Source organism: Manis javanica, chromosome 3 (assembly GCF_040802235.1).
Source record: "Manis javanica isolate MJ-LG chromosome 3, MJ_LKY, whole genome shotgun sequence".
In the NCBI taxonomy this organism is placed as follows: domain Eukaryota; kingdom Metazoa; phylum Chordata; class Mammalia; order Pholidota; family Manidae; genus Manis; species Manis javanica.
Window position 1 is genome coordinate 12,166,812 of NC_133158.1, and position 19,456 is coordinate 12,186,267.

Genomic DNA, 19,456 nt, shown 5'->3' on the forward strand with positions numbered 1-19,456 from the left:
GATGGAGTCATGAAATGAAGATGACACTGCAAATGGCTGGTGAGTCTAATGATGGTTTTTGTGTGGGTTTTAGATTGTGCATTCCCTCCCTATGAACCAGAACCACCCAGCAGGCCTGGAGAGATGAACTACTTTGCCATTCTTCTTTCCCTTCCCTCACACTGGCCAGCCACTGTTGGTGTTCCTCTTGGTCTGAAAATCTTCTCACATGCAAAGAACAAACTGTCAATGGCCTAAAAGCGAATGGAAGAGCTGGGTGCCTGGCACTGTGGCCCCAGCCCAGTGGAGACTCACAGCTGAGAATTCATGGTTCCAAAGAACAGGGACTGGAGCATCTTCTGGGGTAACAGGCCAAGGAGAGGGCTGAGAAGCTGGACCAGTGAAAGGATTTTGAAAGCATCCTGAATTCTCCTTTAACAAACAGCCTTGTACTTATTAGGCCACTGTCAGGGAACGTCAGTCAGGGGCAAGATACTGGGGATGGCAGGGGATGGCTTCTGGGAATCACCCTGCCACTGCCCACAGACAAATCTGCTTCAGTGTCTTGAAGACCCAAATAAAGATGGTGGTGATGACACTGGTTACCATTTCACAAGATCTATTATGGGTCAGCACCTCTCAGGCTCTTCACACAATAATTTCTTTAGTCTTCACAGCTACTTCTGACTCAGCTTAAGACCTTTCATTTTACAGACACAACAACTCAAGCTCAGGGCATCCAAGGTTCGACAGTGCATAAGTGGTAGGGCCAAGATTTGGCTCTATGTGTCTCCAGCGCTGTGATGTTTCTATTACCCCACAGCAGGGGTTCTCAAACTTTGGCATAGGACCACCCAGAGGCCCTGTTCAGATTGCTGGGCTCCACCTCCACACTTCTGGTTTAGTAGGTCTGGGGGAGAGCTTAAACAATCTGTATTTTTAAATAAGTTCCCAAGTAATAGTAATGCTACTGGTGTGGAAACCACACTTTGAAAACCTCTGGGCTAAGCTGACTAATGGTGGGTAATCTAACCATCACTCCAAGTAACAACTCAGCTCAAATGCCACCTCCTCAAAGAGGCTTTCATTGATCACACCACCCAAAGCAGATTCTTTAAATCCAGCACATGACAGCTGAAATCAGGCCCCCTGCTCGTTCATGTAAATAAAGTTTTATTGACACATGGCCATACCCCCAGATTTACCTATTGTCTATGACAGCTTTCGCAGTACATCAGAGTTGGGTATTTGTGCAGAAACTGTCTCTCCCACAAAGCCTAGACTATTTATTATCTGGCTCTTTACAGAAAAAGTTTACCAATGCTGGCTCTAAATCAAATCACCCCATTTTATTGCTTTCCCAGCATTCCTTACTCTCTGAAAGTCTCTCGTTCATTCCATTGTGAATTTGCCTGCATCATCCACATCCTAGTGGACAACCTGTATTTTCTATAAGGGGGGGATACTTTTTTGTTTCTTTGTGGTTGCCCCTCAGTTTCTGGAAAAGTGCCTGGTATATAGCTGGTGCTCCATAAATATCTGCTGAATGAAAGAATATCACTGTCGAGTGCCCAGGTGTGTGACACTGTACAAGGGACATGAGGGCCACTGGAGGAAGTACAGGAAATATTTTCACCATGTGGGCACCTAGCCAGGATAAAAGGCTGAGGCGATACAGAGACAAACAGCCATTGTCTATGGGGAGAACCAGCCTTTCAAGGTAGGGCTGTGCTTCCTACGGCAATGCGGAAACTGGAAGCGGGGAAAAGAGGAATTCCTTAGTCACCAGGGTCAACCCGAGATTCAGAGACATTTCCATCCCTAAAAATGAAAGAGCCTTGTGGGACACACGCTGCTCTCTCTTCCAAAACACGCCACGCTGGCTGCCACGTCTGACATCCTGGGTGGACTGTCATGGAAGAGAGTGGTGGAGAAAGAGAAGCCCAAATGATCACTGGGGTTGGACAGATGGCCAGTGTGAATCCTGGCTCTGCCCCTGATGAGCTGTGCCATCCTCATCAGGTTTCTGGTCCTCTCTGAGCTGCAAGGTATTCACTGGAAAAATGAAGAACTCTGTACAAAGATTAAATGTGATTGTGTATTCATGTTACTTTCGTTTATTAAATAACGAATAGAGGTAAGGCATTATTTTAGGCACTGGGCATGTAATGGTAGACTGGACGATGTATGTCTCCCTCCAAGAGGCTCACACTTTGGAAGGCAAGACATCTCACCAAAGGGGCTCATGTAAATGTCTATGTACCATCCGCTGCGCACTCAGGCAAGTGGAAGCTAGTCACCTCAGTTGCCCTGTCCCCACCAGCAGGCAGACGCAGCCGGTGATGGCTGGGGGGCTCCCTCCCCAGGGACAGGTGTCGCAGTGGGATTTACCAGTCTCCGTGTCTGTGAAGCCCCGGCGAGAGTAGGACCCTGTGCGGGCCCCTCCGTGCCTCCCCAAACCGCCCCCTAGCACCTTCCCAGACTCTTCATGCAAATACGAGGTGGGTACTGTCTTCAGGCACTTCTGAGCCTCACACAGGGGACTGCTCTCACCTCCGCAATGAGCCAGACCTCCGCAGGGCAAGCTTCCTCATCTCATTCAGTAGCAGCTCAAACGTCACCTCCCCAGAGGGCCTCTCCCTGACCTACCTCCTAAATTAGCCTGTCTCTCCAGCACTCCAGGCCCATGTCCACTATCACAGAGGCTGCTGTATTTTCTTCATAGTATAGATTAAAGGAGACACAACTTGTAGAGCCCTTCGGGTAATGCCTGGCCAATGTAAGATTTCACTAAGTGTTCATATCAGTATTAATATTATTATTCTCTTATTATCCCAATCTTGAATTTTCTTGATCATTTGTTTACTGATTTATGTCTCAACAAACCCCCTCTTACAATTAATGGAGCAGAAACCATAATTATCTTTACTGTTTTATCCCCAGGACCTGGAACAGTGTGTGACACAGAGTAGGTACACACTAGATATCTGGTAACAAGGGAATGAAAGAACGAATGAACAGAGCCTAGTCAGCATGCCTTCCCCCCGGCATCCTCACTGATCCAGTCCCTGTGCTCTCCTAAGGGGACACAGTCCAGTGCGATGCTGCCAGGAAACCTGCTCATCAGAGGCTGGCCCTCAGGAGGCTCTGAAGGCCAGAGCAGGGAGCCAGCCTGCTGGAACGCTGCCCTGTTGATCTCCAAAAGGGGGTTTGTAGGGTACCCTTTGTGGGAAGGTTCTCTTTGCACCCCGAGTGGCCTCCAGAGAATGCCCCAGGGACTCACTTCTCACAGGCCCAGGGACAGCGATGTTGCAGGAGGCCTCGGGCGCTGAACAAGGTGGGAGGCAGGGCTCACTTCCTGAGCAGACAACCCTGACGCCTGCTTGGGGCATCAGAGAACTCAGGGTCAGGTGGCCCCCTCTGGGCCCCTGTCCAAGCTGCCCCGGCTTAGGGGAGTCAGAACTTCCCCAGAAAGAAGCTGCACTGTTACAACTATCCCACAGCAGACATCCGGAACGGAAAGGTTGCTGTATCGGCAGAATTCAGAATGATTTTAGCCAAGGCCTTTGAGAAGACTGAGATGGAAGCCAGGATGCCCGTTCCCTCTGTGCTTAACCCCCACTCCGCCACTCCCACACACCCTTCCTCCACCCTGGACAGTCAGATGTCCCCCCTCCTCCTCCTGCCTGCTCAAGGCAGCTGCCAGCCATCAGGTCACTCACTACAGCTTGACACGAGGGTGGTAAAGAAACAACCATTTTATCGAGCAACTGCTGTGTGCAGACGCTGCACTACCTTTTGACACGCCCCCTCATCTGCCGCCCTGATCAGGCCTGAGAGTATCAGCTCCCAGTCGGGCGGTCTGAGATTGAATCCGTCTCTGCTGCTCAGCTCCGTGATCTTGGGCATGTTATTTAAAGTTATTTAAACTTCTCTGAACCTTGCTTCACTCACCTCTCAAACAGAGACAGGAATAGTAATTACCAAGTAAGGTTGTCATGAGAATTAAACATGATAATGCACCCAAAGTTAAAAATGGTGGTGGGCACATAAGTGTATGATGAAAGCTTAACAATTTTTCTCCATCACCTTCATCATCATCAGGAGGAAGCTGAGGCTCTTGGAAGCTGAACAATTTTCCTGAAATCAGAAAGGGATGGCACAGCAGCTGAATTTGCCTGACCCAAGAAGCGATGCCGTTCCCACTGGGCCATGCTGCCTCCCGAGACTCTCCCAGTTCAAACTGGGACATGAGTGGCTTGCTGGTTTGGAAACCCAAAGGGCTTCTGCCAGACCTCCAGCGTGGCTGCCCCGACCTTGTTCCAGACCCATCTCAGAGCCAGAGTGCTGCCACGGACAGGTGCTGGAGCTCAGTCCCTCGCCGTCCATCGCCTGCCCCTTTGTAAGCTAAGGAAGCCATGAGGCATTGGGACGGTTCGGGGCATCTGCTCAGAACTTGTACCTTTAAGAGGAGTGCAGGGAGCAGACAGACTGATGACAGAGGGCTCCTTTATGCAGAAAACCATTCTAAAGGCTTCTCTTTCCAGGGCGAGGCGACCCGGAACCTTTCTGCTGCTGCAGAGGTTCCTGGTCATCTGCCCGTCTTACAGACAGACACAATCGCCATGTGTCAGGCACTGTGCTGGGTCCTGGAGGGACTCGAGGCACCTTTTTGGACGGCAGTTTGGCACAGTGAGCTAAAAGCCTTAAAGAGGTTTACCCATGAGCACTCCAGCTCTGTGAACTGTCCCTAAGGAGAGGAGCTGGCAAGTGCACAGGAACGCTGGCTGCTGACACCTTATTTAACATAGAGGAAACTGCCACCAACACACACGCTCAAAAATAAACCTTCGGCTCAGGGTTGCTCGGTGCTGGTTCCCCTGGCATTTGGGACTGGGATTCTCCCTTGGGCGGCATCATCTGATACTTTTTAGGTTGTTTAGCATCCCAAGCCCCTACCCATTCAAATGCTAGCAGAGTCATTTTGACAACCACCCCCTTCTGAACAGATACTTCCCGACGCCCCCTAGTGGTGCATGGATCCCCTCCAGGTTAGGAGACTTCGATTGTTGCAAAGGCTCTTCTGGATCTAAACATACTAGTACAGAAAAATGTTCACAACACATGACATGGAAAAAAAAAAGTAAGTATGAGTGGAGAGCATCATCATATTTTTGTCCAAAACAAAACAGGAAGTTAGTCCTCTATACACAGATACCTGCTACATGCATGCAAATAAGGTTGGAAAACAATTTTCCTTGGTTGGTGGAATTATGAGAGATTTTTATCTACTTTCTTAGATGTCCCATATTTTCTCCACAGCCCTCATACTCCACAATGATCCAGTCTTCCCTATACAAAAGGAAAAAGCAATTTCTGTTTTGGAGAACAAAAGGGGATTCACCCGCCCCACCTCTTCCTCAAGCCCCTCCAATTCTTGTTTTGACTTGTGGAAGACGGCAGGTGTGCCTTGGAAGCTGCAGCAGCTTGGGATCACCACTTTTTCACTCTCCAAATGCTTGGCTATGTTACAAGCCAGCAGCTAATGTACCAGAGCTAGAACAACGTAGGTGCTCAAATAAGTGTTTACTGAATTGAGTCATCCTTTTATGTCTTGATTGGGCCAGAATTTTGCTGACAGATCCTCTGGGTTTTACCATCACCTCCACCCAGTGGTTCTCAATCAGGGCGTCCAACCCATCCCCCAGGGCCACTGGGCACTACCTGGAGACACGTTTGGTTATCCCAGGGTTGGGGTGAGAAGGGGTGGTGCGGGCTACTGGCATTTGGGGGGTATAGGCTAGGAATGGGGCTAAACACCCTGCACTGTACAGGGAGGCCCCACCAGCAAAGAATCACCCAGCCCCAAATGCCAGGAGTGCTGAGGTAGAGAAACCCTGTTTACCTACTGTGTGCCTTTCTTGTAGCTTATTAAATATTTTCCAAAGTATCTCCTGTAGTATCAGCTACTGTAAGTTTATCACCATGCCATCTCCAGGAGACAGGGCACACACTATTAACTGTTGGAGTCAGAAGAGAAATTGTGTCCTGACGGATGACTTCAGAGGGTCCATCAGCGCAAACTCCAGCTCTCAGTCCTTCTCCTGCAGGACTCTCCCAACGACATTAACACACCGTGCGTGGAGTGAGCAGAGGCAAAGGATGTGAGTAACCTCTTTGGTTCTTTTCAGTCCAGTCATTAAAAATCATGACATCAATGACTTTCCTTTCTGGCCTCACCTGCTATTCTTCACACAGTTTTAAGAAGGTTGGGTTTTGCAGCTAGTAGATCTTTCCAATGTTAAATGCTCACATGCAAGATTACCTCCCTAAGTGGGTGGTGCCTTTTGTTTGCATTATTTTTAATTGAAGGTGTTTCTCAGAAGAAATGGAATAATAAAGAGTGTCACTTGGAAGTACACTGCCAACCCCAAGATCAGGGAGTGAAATGAAAAGTTCCTAACAAAAATGAAAGCACACGACTCTCAACCCTAATTAACCTTTAGCATTTTGCTTCCAACACAAAGCATTTGAACAGTCACTATAGTTCTCTTGATAGAAAAATGGTTTTTCTAAATCAGAGACAACTAATATGGTATTAAATATATTAGTGAAAGGCATTTAGGGTCTCAAGTTTTCCTAATCTTAGAACATATTAGACAGCTTTTAAAGAGTCCTGAAGTCTATAAAAAGTTCTATAAGTAATAGACTTTAAAAGATATAAAAATTTAAAATCTTGAATCCCATTTCTTTCATGCAATATGATCCCTTCATACACTTTTAATATAGACTCAGAATTTGTTAGGCAAATACAGAGCCCTTCAAATAGCTTGAAGAGGGAGTCTCACTCCAGAGAGCAATTTCCCTTTTTTAATCATCTGTGTCATACAGGTTTGAGTAGGAGCAGGGAAGAGAGACAACCAAAGAACAGTAGAATCATAGGAGACAGGAACATCCTTTCATCTGACACAATTCAAACCACTTGTTTAACAGTGTTAATCATTTTCTTTCAAAACAAATCAAAGAAAAGTTGTTTTATATTTTCCAAAGACGTTCATTTTGGATGAGTCAAGTGGCCTCCCAAATTACCATCAGCACTCACTTTTGGAATTGGTGAATTTAACTCAGACCCTAGCTTCTGCAAATGTCTGTTCTCTTGGACCAATCGAAAAGCTTCTCTGAATCTGAACATCATACAGTGCTGAGACTACCTTAGCAGGGAACTGAAAACAGCTTGACTTTGGAATTTCAAGACCCAATTTAGCAGGAAGCATGTGAACCAAAGAAAGATGGGTGTCTTAGAAGCTGCTGGAAATGAGGTTGCCAAGAAAATGAAACAAGCTCACAGATGTATCCAGGTGTGAAACCTCACTGCTCAAATACTGGCAGTAGATTGATGATGTCAAACAAAGATATTCAGTCACCCACCACCTCATTTGATTTTCCAGACAGACTCTATCAAATACTCTCATTCTTTTGTAACTTATTGTTTAATAATATAATCTTTACTAAAACGGAAGAAAAAAAAGATATAGCCTTAACCTACAAACTGAGAGAAAATAATCTTATTTCTTCCTGCTAGTATCTCAACACAGAATGCCCTTCCCTTCTCATGGGAATTATTTCCTGTGAATGTTTCTATACTAAGACATTTTCTTCCTAGTAAGAATTAGAACATAGATCACAAAACTGAAGGGTGTTAGGGCTTAGAAAAGTAACAGAAAAAAAGGAAATGAGCTTAGTGGAGACTTAGGGTGACTTGGAGAGACCAAACTCTGTCTAAAAAGAATGGTCAGCACTCAACTCAATGGCTGGCACACCAATCCTTGCAGGAATGAGATTCCAGATCCTCCCATTTTCAAAAAGAGGAATGTGAACCTTTAAATAAAAATTTCTGATTTTTAAGTATCAAAAACAAATTTAAAATTTTGAACAATACTTTGCTAGCTTAACAAATTCTGCCTGTGTGCTTGATTTCATCTGCCAATTTGCAGCCTCAATACTTAAAGAAGAAAATGAGAAATGGCTAAGCAGATGGATCTTATCAGGGCCTGACTCCTTAGTTGATGGCGAATTTTTGGGTCTTCCTTAATCATAAAGAACTTTTTGTAAAAGTGTTATCACATCTAAAGGTCCCGACTTAAAATTTCAGGACTTTTTTTTTAAGCTTCAAAACATTCTGTCAGACAGGGAAGATGTTCAGAGAAAGACATTTTCTGTGTCAGAGGAACACAAATAGTAGCTGAACACTTAGGATTTTGGTAAACCTGTTTCTCAAAGACATACAGGGAAGATCATGAAAATATCCATCTTAGAGAGGGGCTTCTGAACTAACATGAGGCTGGTGGTATAGAAAACTCCAAGCACCAAGAAATACAAAGCAGAGGCTGTATATCACGGTGAAAAATGCAGCAAAAGAGAAAGAAACCAGTTTCATCCAATTGAACCAATTATATTAACAGCTGCCAAATACTGCAGGAAAAGTGGATGTCTTTTTTTGCAAAGTAGGGCCAAACTGAATATTTAAATACAACATATGTCACGGGAAGAATAAGGTGAAACCCTATTTCCTCATTCTTGACATTAAGATTCACAACCAGGGTAGAACTCCCCTTTCCAATTCAAAAATGAAGTTTCATTCTTTAATGTTTCAAAGCCAACATTTCTGAGAAGTTTCTAGAAAAGCTTTTGCTAACAGTTAATAAGGGCAATACAGAATGAATCAGCAAGGGTCCCGACAAGGCTCGGTCTTGCTTCCCTTCCTCACTCCCCATCCTCGTTCCCCACTAGGATCCCAGACGTCGCCAACTTCTGCAGCCCAACCACCTCTCGAAGCAGCACAGTCAACTCCTCCTTCCGAGAGCTAGAACGAGGAAGGATGAGCAGGACAGCGGTGAAAGCCCCAGCCCACAGTCGCCCTTACATCGAGGATGGTACCTGCTCAGGCTTCAGTCCCGGCGGGACCCACGCGTACTCCTCCAAGGCACAGCCCGAGTCGTCGTCCGAAGTCGAGTTCCTCTGGAAGTCAAACATGAGTTTGCTGACCGTCTTCTCCATCTCCAGGGGCATCACCGTCACCATGTGCTCCTCCTGACGGCACTTGCAGTGCAGGCAGATCTTCCTGCAAGCGGCAAAGGCAGGGGGTGAGAAGGCAGGCAGAGGGAACCATTCTTTCGCCTGGCCTGCCAGTCACCAGCGCTTGGATCCCAAACCATAAAACGCATTCCTTGGCAACTGGCTTTTGGCAGGAGCCTCTAAGGCAGCGCTTCGCGGCACGTCTGTGTTTGCCGAAGGCGTGGCGCTTCGCATGCGGCACTGCCTCTTTGGAAGGTCAGAAGCCGGGGAAGCAGAGGATGTTTAAACATGGACCCCAACCTTTTCTCCTAAATTAACAACCCAGGAGGAAGGCCAAAGGGTCTTTTAGTTTTACTAGATACATCACTGGATGTGGACCACGGCCACAATTTCCTCACCTGCAATAGTAATTAGTCATAATATATATGCGGGCCAGAAATATTACAGATTTAATAAATACTGACAACATACCACTTTCATAAAAGACTCCAAGACCTTGCAAAATGGAAGTGGTTTTAAAAACAGCTGCAGGGGAGATTTTCTTTAAGAAGAGCAAAAATATTGTTTCCTCCGCTGAACAAATCAGGCTGTAAGATCTCATGGGAAAGATATTTGCAGCTCCCCTGAGAACCCCTGTAGGTTTGAAATTCTGATCAGAAACCCAAATCTTCGCTGTGTTGTCTTTTTAAAAATATGCCCAAAAGGCTCATACGTGTGAATTATTTCAAAAGGTAGCAAGGATAATCTCTCCTCCAAATTGAACATTCCATTCCCTTTTCAATGGCTACAAAAACGATGAATCAGTAAAAAAGGCTGATGTCAGCAACACAAAAGCATTTCTAGCTTGTTGCAATAAAACAGAGAAGAAAAATGGAGGAGGAAGATTTTAAGAAAATAAACTCTACTATGTGTACTCTGACCTTTATGATTACTTTCCATAGCACCTTATAAAGGCAATGAAAGGGCCCAGAATCCTAATCCCCACATGTGCCTGAATTTTTTGATAACAGCTCTGTTGAGATGTAACTCATACTATAAAATTCACCATTTTAAAGTGTACAATTCACAGGCTTCTGGTTTAGCCAGAGTGTTGTGAAACCATCACCACAATCAAATTTTTAGAAAATGTTCGTCACCCCTGAAAGAAACCCTGTGTGTATTAGCAGCAACTTCCCACATTCCCCATCCCCCCAGGCCCTGTCTCTATGGTTTTGCCTATTGTGGAAATTTCATATAAATAGAATCATGCAATACTAGGACCTGGTATTTTGAAACTGGCTTCTTTCACACAGTATGATGTTTCCAAGGTTAATCATGCTGTAACATGCATCAATCCTTCATCCCCTTTTATTGCATTATAATATTCCACTGTATGGATATATGACACTTTGTTTATACATTCATCAGTGGGTGGACATTGGATTGTTTATACTTTCTGACTTCTGTGAGATATACTGTTCTGAAGATGTACAATTTTTGTGTGAACATGTTTTCAATTCTCGTGGGTATACACCTAGTAGAATTGCTGGGTCATATGGTAACTTTATGTGTAATATTTTGAGGAATTGTCAAACTGTTTTCCAAAAATATCTGCACCATTTTACATTCCCACCATCAAAGAATGAGGGTTCCATTTTTCACCACACCTTTGTCACACTTATTATCTTTGTTTTTGATGGTCGCCATCTTAGTGGGTGTGAAGTGTAAACTTACTCTGGTTCTGAATTGCACTTCCTGAGTAGCTAAAGATGTTGAACATCTTTTTACATGCTTATTATATATCTTCCCTGGAGAAAGGTCTATTCAAACCCTTAGTCCATTTAAAAAATCCTCTGTCATTTTATTGTTGAGTTATAAGTGTTCTTTGTACATGCTTTCAATCCAAGTCCTTTAGGTCTTGTGGTAACTTTAACATTTTGAGAAACTGTCACATTTGTAACAAATTTATATACGAATGTACACATAAATGTAATGTGCAAACACTTCCTCCCATTTTGTGGGTTGTCTTTACTCATTCTTGATGATGTTACTGAAGCACAAAAGTTTTTTTAATTTCAAGAAGTCAAATTAAGTTTTTTCTGTTGTTGCTAATATTTTTGGTATCATATCTAAGAAACTTTTGCTAGACCCAAAGTCATAAAGATTTACTCCTATATTCTCATGTAAGGGTTTTATGGTTTTAGCTGTTTTATTTAGGTCTATGATCCATTTTGAGTTAATTTTCACATACGGTGTGAGGTAGGAACCCAGCTGCTTTCTTTTTTTTTTTTTAGCTGTCAAGTTCTTTATTGCACAAACAGTTACCATTTATTAAGCCTACTACGTGGCCCAGCTGCTTTCTTATCTGGCTATCCAATTGTCCCAACACCATTTGCTAACAAGTCTATTCTCTCCTCACTGAACTGTCTTAGCATCCTTATAAATAATCAACTGATTATATGGTTTGTTTCTGGACTCTCAAATCTGTTCCATTGATCTGTCTATCCTTATGCCAGTACCTCACTGTACACTGTCCTGATTACTGTAATTTTGTACTAAGTTTTGAAATTGTCAAGTGTAAATCCTCCAAGTTTTTTGCACTTAAAAAAAAAAGTTTTAGCTCTTCTGAGTCTCTGGCATTTGCATCATAAAATACAAATTTTAGGATTAGCTTGCCAATTTCTGCAAAAAATCCAGCTGGGATTTTGATCGGGGCTGCGCTGGATCTGTAGATTAATTTGGAGAATATCACTATCCTAATAATATTAAGTCTTCAAATTCATGAATAAAACATGGTTTTCCCCTTATTTCAGTATACTTTAATTTCTTTCATTGTTTTTTTGTGTTTTACAGTTACAAGTCTTACACTTCTTTTGTTTAATTTATTCCTAAGTATTTTATCACATTTGATGCTAAGTGTTTGCTTAATTTCATTTTCATACTGTTCCTGTATAGGAAAACAAATGATACTTGTATATTGATCTTACATCACCCAATCTTGCTGAACTCATTTATTAGTTCTAATTGTGTATGTGTGTGTGTGTAACCTTACCATTTCCTATATATAAGGCTACATCATCTGTGAACAGATAGTTGTATCCCTTCCTTTCCAATATGATACCTTTTATGCCTTTGTCTTGCCTTACTGCCCATGCTAGGCCCTCAGGACAATAGTGCACAGAAGTGGCAACTGTGAATGTCCTTGTATTGGTCCTGATCCTAAAGGAAAGTATCCAATTTTTCACCAGGAAGTGTTATTTAGCTATGTGTTTTTTGTAGATGCCTTTTATCAAATTGCAGAAGATTCCGTCTATGCCAGTTCATTGAGTGTTACCTCAAAAGGGTGTTAGATTTTGTCAAATGCTTTTTCTGTATCTTCTGAGACAATTAGTTGGTTTTTGTTCTTATTCCACTAATGTCCTGTGCCTGAATTTTGTCACCACAAGGACCTGAAGAAACAAAATCAGTTTGGTCCAGCCAAGTTAGGCTTGTCAGGTTCTCACACCCCCTGCTTCTCGTCAGATTGGATGTACACACAGACAGAATGCATACTTGGATCTGTTTGAATCTCCAAAGTCCAAGAGGTTTGCAACCAAACCCTGGCCATGGCTTTTAAAAATAGAGCTCATTTTAATTGTAAGTCTTTAATTAATCAGCTATTGTAAAGAAGTCAAGGGTATTGGGAAGTGATCGGGTTCTCTTCCCTCCAGAATTTTTTATGCCAGTTTATGACTTCAGCAAATTTAGGAAGCTCTTTGGTGACTACCAGTTTTACTAGAAAGTCATACTTTTAAAACAGAATACAGAGGAATTTTTACAAAATTCAGTTTCTATAATATTCATCAATGAAACTCACTTATTCAGTAATACAGGTTAGAACATAATATTTAAGGCTGGATGGAAATAATCTAATGAACTGAAGGTCCAAGGAGAAAGAAAAAGAGAAAAAGAAAGTGAAACAGAATTACAGAACCAGATCCAGAATAAGTCTTGTTGAGGAGAACCATGAACAGAAGAAAGGGGGGCACGGGAGCTAAGGGCCCTCTTCAGTCATTCAACAAGTAACGATCAAGTGCCTACTGTGTGCCAGGCACACAGGATATCTGACTGAAACAAGTATCTCTGCCTTCATGGAATCTATATTCTCAGATGGGGAGAAACACACAACAGGCAATACACCTAACAAGGTGTTTCAATCACATAGTGTATCAAAGGTACTGAGTGCTACAAAACGAGAGGTGGAGCAAGCAAGGTGAGGGGGACCAGGATCCGGGTGGGCTTACTTGAGCAGAAGGCACAGCGTCTGCCTTATACCTTGACACACCGGGTCCCAGTACTTGCACAACAGTCCTCCGTGGCAGGAAATTGCATCCCCATTTCCCAGAGAACAAAACAAAGGCTTGGAGAGGTTAAGCAATAGGTTCAAAGTAAGCCCTAAATCTGTCTGAGCCCTGAACCCAAACAATTAACCACAGAAGGCATACCTGGTTCTGACCACAGAATAGCCTTTGGCCCCTGAACAGGAAATCTATTTAGCAACACCAAAACCAAAGAAAAAAAAAGAAAGAAAGAAAACAAAAATGGTAAACTGAAACCACTAGGACCTTATACATTTCCCCTGCAAGCTGCCTGCCTTCCACTCCTCATTTATAATTAACAGGCACCCCTGTGGCAAGGCATCTTCATTTGCAAAGAATTTTCAACCTTTGAGTGATTCTGTGACAGTCTTTAGAATGATGAATTGAATAACCTCTGGTAAAAAATGGAGCACCCAAGGCCCAGGTACTCAGAAAGAAAAGGAGGAGAGGGTCAGCGGTAAAGCCAAGGGGATTTCTCTTGATCCTCACGTTTCTTCCCCTTCGTCACAAAATGCACACATCAACATCCCACAGCTCTCTCTTTCAACACACTGATTAAAGCTTTTCAGGAATATGTGGAGAAATATATGATTTGGCTTTTTTTTCCTAAGAAAAAAAGACATTTATGAAAATAGAACCTGCTAGTAAAGCAGGATTTCATTAAAAATAAAAAACATAGACACACAACCATAGAAAGTGCACATTGGTTTCATTCTGTCAGAGCTGACATTCTACCTGCACATAATTGGGCTTGTGAATGACAGGTTTGCAAGGAAGGCAACGTGATTCAGAGAGCAGAGACTGGGCAGGCCCCCTGCTCCCCTCCCTCCACCCAACAAGGACCTCTGAAACTCCCCACCCCAAACCACAGCTGTTAATCCGTTCTCCACACACGGAAGCCGCAGCCCACTGTCCCATGGAGTGCACCACCCTGGCAGGCAGGTGGGCACTCTCTTTCTAACCATCACACGGTACTCTGGCCATCTGGGCCCGTGATGACACTGTTTGGAGAATGACTAACAATCTGTACAATTAACTTGCTTACCATGATAGGAGGATTTACTATAAATAGACTGGGCACGTGCCGGGTGGGGGGTGGGGGGAAGCATCTCATCTTGGAGATGTTGACAGATTATTTACAACACTGAACCCTGAACCACAGTGTCTTGTTTTGGGTGAGAAGCGATAGGGTAAAGATCTTCCTGTAAAGCACAATTCTGACAAGTTCAGGTGGCAAACTGTAGAATTACAGTTTTAGTTGGGACTGTAAACCTCATTAAGTCTTTAAAAAAAAAGTCTCCTCTCTGTAAAGCCTCCTCCTCTTTTTTAATGAGAGGAAGCAATATATATATATATATTTATTTATATATATTTTGCCAAGTAGCCAAGTAACTCATTTGTAGAGACTCAACACATAAAACAGAGCTGCCCACGTTGATGTGGGAGAAGGAGACCAGGAGCCCAACTTCTCTCAGGCTCAACCTTTTCCCCAAACTCCCATCATTTTCATGATGTGAAGGTCCTAGGGTTCCAAAGCTGTAAGTTTGGAAACCAGCACACTTTCCTGGACAGCTCAAGGTCACTTCTAGTACTTACCAATACATGACATAGGTATTAAGTAATTTGATAGGTGATGGAAAGATGGAAAAAAGAGAGGCTGTCGATGGCTTTTAAGAGTTGTCAATGCCTAATAATGAAACTCTGCATACACGTGATTCTAGTGGGTCTGGTTGTCAAGACATTATAGGAGATGCTCGGGGAGCAGTGGTGGACTCTGACCTGAGTCCCGGGACAGGGCCCAGGGCTCGTTTCTGCCACTCCACCAGTGATTCTGATGTGCACTTGCAAAAGGCCGAACCGGAGTATAGGCTGAAAGGGGTGTTCTGCCGACACGTCTGATGGTCGTAGCAACTCTGGGCAATGAACACTGGAAAAATTGCTCCAGGGGATCTATGCCAACCCCTCCTGACCACTATATCTCAAACTCTTAGAAAACTCAGCCCCCTTGCCACTCAGCTGGGCATGCGTGTGAAAAGGTGCCGGTGAGAAGCAGTACTACATGAGCCGCCAGGACGGGGACTCGTTGCCAGCCCCGGCTCCGTCCTCCTGCGGGCCACCTCCCCTCCCCGGTGGTAGGGGCTTCTCTGTCCCAAGTCCCTGGCCAGATCAGGCTCGGGCCACTGTTATGTGCAAGCACAAAGGGGAGCTTGCTTCAAGAGTGGCTCGGTGCCAACACAAGCCCAGTGATGGACGAGGAAGGCACAAGGCTGGATTCAACATGGCGACGCCCCAGGCAGCTGCTCTCAGGTATGGGAAAAGAGATTCTTGTTGAAGACAAGGGGATAACATAACCCAAAGTACTCCATAGCTTTTTGCTAAGTAACAGATGTGTCCTGGGTATTTAAACTCTTCCATGACTCTGGCTCACGAAAGGCAAATAATAACTCCTTTTATTCTTACATGAAGAAAGTGGAAACGTTTTTCTCCTCATTATAAAGTTACTGCTTCCTTAACCCTAAAAAAAAAAAAAGCTATAAACAATGTAGAAAAGAATCAGGAATTACAGATAAGCAAGAAGAAGAAAAATATTTCAAAATACTCACAATCCCAGAGATAATCACCGTTAAACAGAAACAGCTGCTGGTCCTCTCTGTCCTTCGTGTAAAGAAACTGGAGACCAGATTTCATTCTATTGGGTCCCCAACAGCAAGTACCAAGAGACAAGACTCTGGCCTGAAATGACAAGACATGAGCCAGAACCACCCACACATGCACACATTCTCAGCAGAGAGATGTGCGTTATTCAATCCAGATAAGTGGCTTTGTTCTGATCTGCTGCTCTGTGGCAGGATCAGATAATTTATCTACATAGCATGGAAGATGCCAGTGGAACTGCATGTATACGTATGGTTATCACAGAGTTAAGTTAGGTCCCTTAGATTAAAAAAGAAAAATCTGAAAACCAGATTTCAACAGCTATCAACTTTCAATTTTCTATGCAAGTGGGGAGGGATGGAGCATGGATGATTTAAAACCACTAAGCCCTGGCTCTGAATTACATCTTTGTACATCAGTCACATCCTCTTAGTGCCGCAATAACTTAAGGAACTTCAAACCGCCTACAGGATCCACCCTGAACAGTCTAGACTCAGGAGGCTGGACAGGAATCTGACTTTCCCGGTCTGTTTTGTTGCCTAGTTTCCTTGAATTCCCAAGAAGAGCTTTGACTTTTTACACTCATGCAAAGCATGAGCCTAAAATGGGGCAAACATTGTTCTGAGATTACTACCCTTACTACCCTCAGGTATAAGCAGGTAAGTGTTTTGGGTAAAGAGAGTTTTTACTGGGCTGCAGGCTGCCCAGAAGTAAGTGAATAAAGAGACACTGGGTGCTGGTAGCAGGAAAGGCACTGCCAGGCTGTGCTCATAGGGAGCCAATAAGAAATGGAAGTGGGGGGCTGCCTGCCCTAAGACACGGCTGAGATAACCTGTGTGGATACGGCAGATGTGTCAAAACTGACCACTAAAAGCATAAGATGGTCACTTCCAAAACTGCACAGGATGCCTAGTTATTTGACCCCCTAGACAGGGTTCAGCTCTTTCTGCATGTCTCATAAAGCACAGTGGAGAGGATCAGAATGTCAGAAAGGGAGGCAGGCAGGAAATACCTTTGTGGAGGCTGGACTGAAATGAAGTGAGGATGTTCCAGGAAGTGGAAGTCGGCCCCCAAAGGGTCACGGGCACCACACAGCAGGTCTGCCCTCCGGGGCTCTGCAGGCTGCTTCACTCAGACCCACGTCCATCCCAGAGGATGGCGGACAAGGGTGAACGCAGTGGCTACGTTGTGACCATTAGTATAATTTCTTATTTGTGAATGTTTTATAATATTTGAATTATTTTACATAGTTTATTGCATTCTCAGTCATCCTGTAAAGTTGGCATTTTATCCATTTCACAGATACAAAAGTTAAGGCAGTAAACTCCTAAATGACTGAGGTAACGCAGTTTCGATCCATGTCATCTGACCCCAGGACCAGCATTTTACCACCTTGTTGTAAGGAGAGTGGTCAAATCTTCCTTCCTTCTGAAGTGACACTGGACCTGTGACTAAAGCCGGAGTCTGAGGCACCTCTGAGAAAACCCAGGGGGAGAGCTCTCCGGACAGACGGAGGGCGAGCACAAAGCCCCGAGGTGGGGAGAAGTGGCTGGGTCATTCTCAGGGGCCGCCGGGTGGCCTCCCCGAGGCCCCCGTCACTGTCGGTATTAATGCCAGTGAGAAAACTGGCGGAGCCGCTGTCTGTCCCAAAGCTCAGCACAGATGTGAAATTTGGGGGACGGTGCCATCTCAGTGGGAGTTGGCAGGGCTCTCTCTTCTCCGAACTCCTTCTCCTTGGACCCCCTCCGTCCCTGGGTCCTGATCCCCAGATGTCAGTACATCCTGTTATTTGCAGCCTTGCTGGCCCCTCGGCTCCCTGCCCCCAGCCTTAGTACTTTGTTTTCCCCCTTTTTTGGCAGAGAGTCTGAAGGAGGGACCCAGGCATGAACCTTGACACTTGCCATGTCTGGAAGCAAGATTCCTATCTCTGTGAGAAAGGAAAAAATCGTTTCCTAATAAACACAGAAGCTGAAGGGTGGAGACGGTGACGGGGCCAGCTGGGTAAGAGGCCGGTGTGTGCGGAGAGCCAGCGCCACACAGCCCGGCTCCCGCCGGCGGCCCACCCTCCGCCCGGGCCCCCGCAGCCCCGGCCATCTGCACCAAGAGGCGCTTCTCTCTTGCAGGCGTGGCCAAACTGGGGATAGGGCAATTTTCAGTGACAGTTGTTTCTTCTGTTAATATGTCCATTTATATTTTGATAAAGAAATACACACAGCACCCTACTTGACATGAATTTATCTTGTAATTGTTGAGCAGTGGAAACATATTCCCTCCTAAAAATAAGCCCCCTGGATGACTTTTTCTCAGAAAAATGTAATTTGAACCTCTCTCACCACATTTTGATTTAGGGGTATGATGTCTCAGTAACCAACAATATCTTAGATTGGGTTTCCCTAGAATCAGATTCTCTGGAGCTAACTGAGCATAAAGAACCATGGGAGAGGATTCCTCGAAGCCCTGATAAGGACTTGGAGAAGGGAAGGATGCCAGCATAAAGCGAGGTCACGAGCAGCCTGCGCCTTGGGCAACTGTGACTCATTTTCAGTCGGTAGCCACAGAGATGGTTTAGAACATTCCTGAGACACATTCTGCCAGAGACTCAATGAGGCAGGGGTACTTATCTGCCAATTCCCAAGTCATCGGGTGAGGACCACCCTGGAGCCCTTGGGTCTGCTGTATGTGCAAGGCAGGCTCCCACTGCAGCCAGAGCCACGGGCTACAGTCCACTGGATGACAAGCGCCGAGAGGAAGAAGGGAATGCCAGAAAACGGTGCTGGGGGCAGCCTCATTTATTAAGCGGTCATTTACTGAACACCCACTAGGTACTATGCATTCTGGTAGGTGTTGTGGGGGTTCAAACAAAGCCAACAAAACAAAACAATATGCAGTCCCTCTCTGACTGGCACACAAAGATAAAGCCACGAAAGCCAGCCCAGACATTTCACAGTGAAGAGCATGTGGGTGATATTTAAGAGAATATCCTTGTTCTGAGGAGATAGGTCCTCAAACATAATCATGTAAAGGATGATTGCAACGTATTTTCAAAGGGTGGAGCAACAGTAATAATACAGGAAAGGAGCAAGTAGCACATAGGTGACAAAATGTTAAGACAGAAATCTAAAAGGGTGTATGAAAGTTCATTACACTATTCTTGCAACTTCCATTCATGGCAGTTGTTTAAAATAAAGAGGTAAAACAAACAAGAAAATGAGCAGTCCGTGACCCTGGTTTTAGGTCAGTTACTAACAGAAAACCTACCATGTGCTGGGCACTGCACTACACAGAGGTCCTGGTAATGAGTGATCAAGGAGGGCTTCCTTGAAGAAGCTGGACCTGAATGTTGCTGAGTAGGAGTTCACTGGGCAGAAAGAGAAGAAGGAATATTCCTGACAGGCAAGTAAAGCATGAAG

At 44.6% G+C, this 19,456-nt stretch overlaps 1 protein-coding gene across 6 annotated transcripts in view; it reads right to left on the minus strand.

The window, feature by feature from the left end:
• PRICKLE2 (prickle planar cell polarity protein 2) overlaps positions 1–19,456 on the minus strand; it is a 287,974-nt gene that overhangs the window by 71,378 nt on the left and 197,140 nt on the right. For 5 of the 6 annotated variants that reach the window (XM_037019311.2, XM_073230839.1, XM_017666482.3 and 2 more), the window contains one exon: positions 8,917–9,100. In XM_037019311.2, the coding sequence (XP_036875206.1) occupies positions 8,917–9,100 (184 nt within the window). Of the gene's footprint in view, positions 1–8,916; positions 9,101–15,994; positions 16,332–19,456 lie in introns of those variants that run through there. The other variant, XM_037019312.2, reaches the window with a different exon arrangement.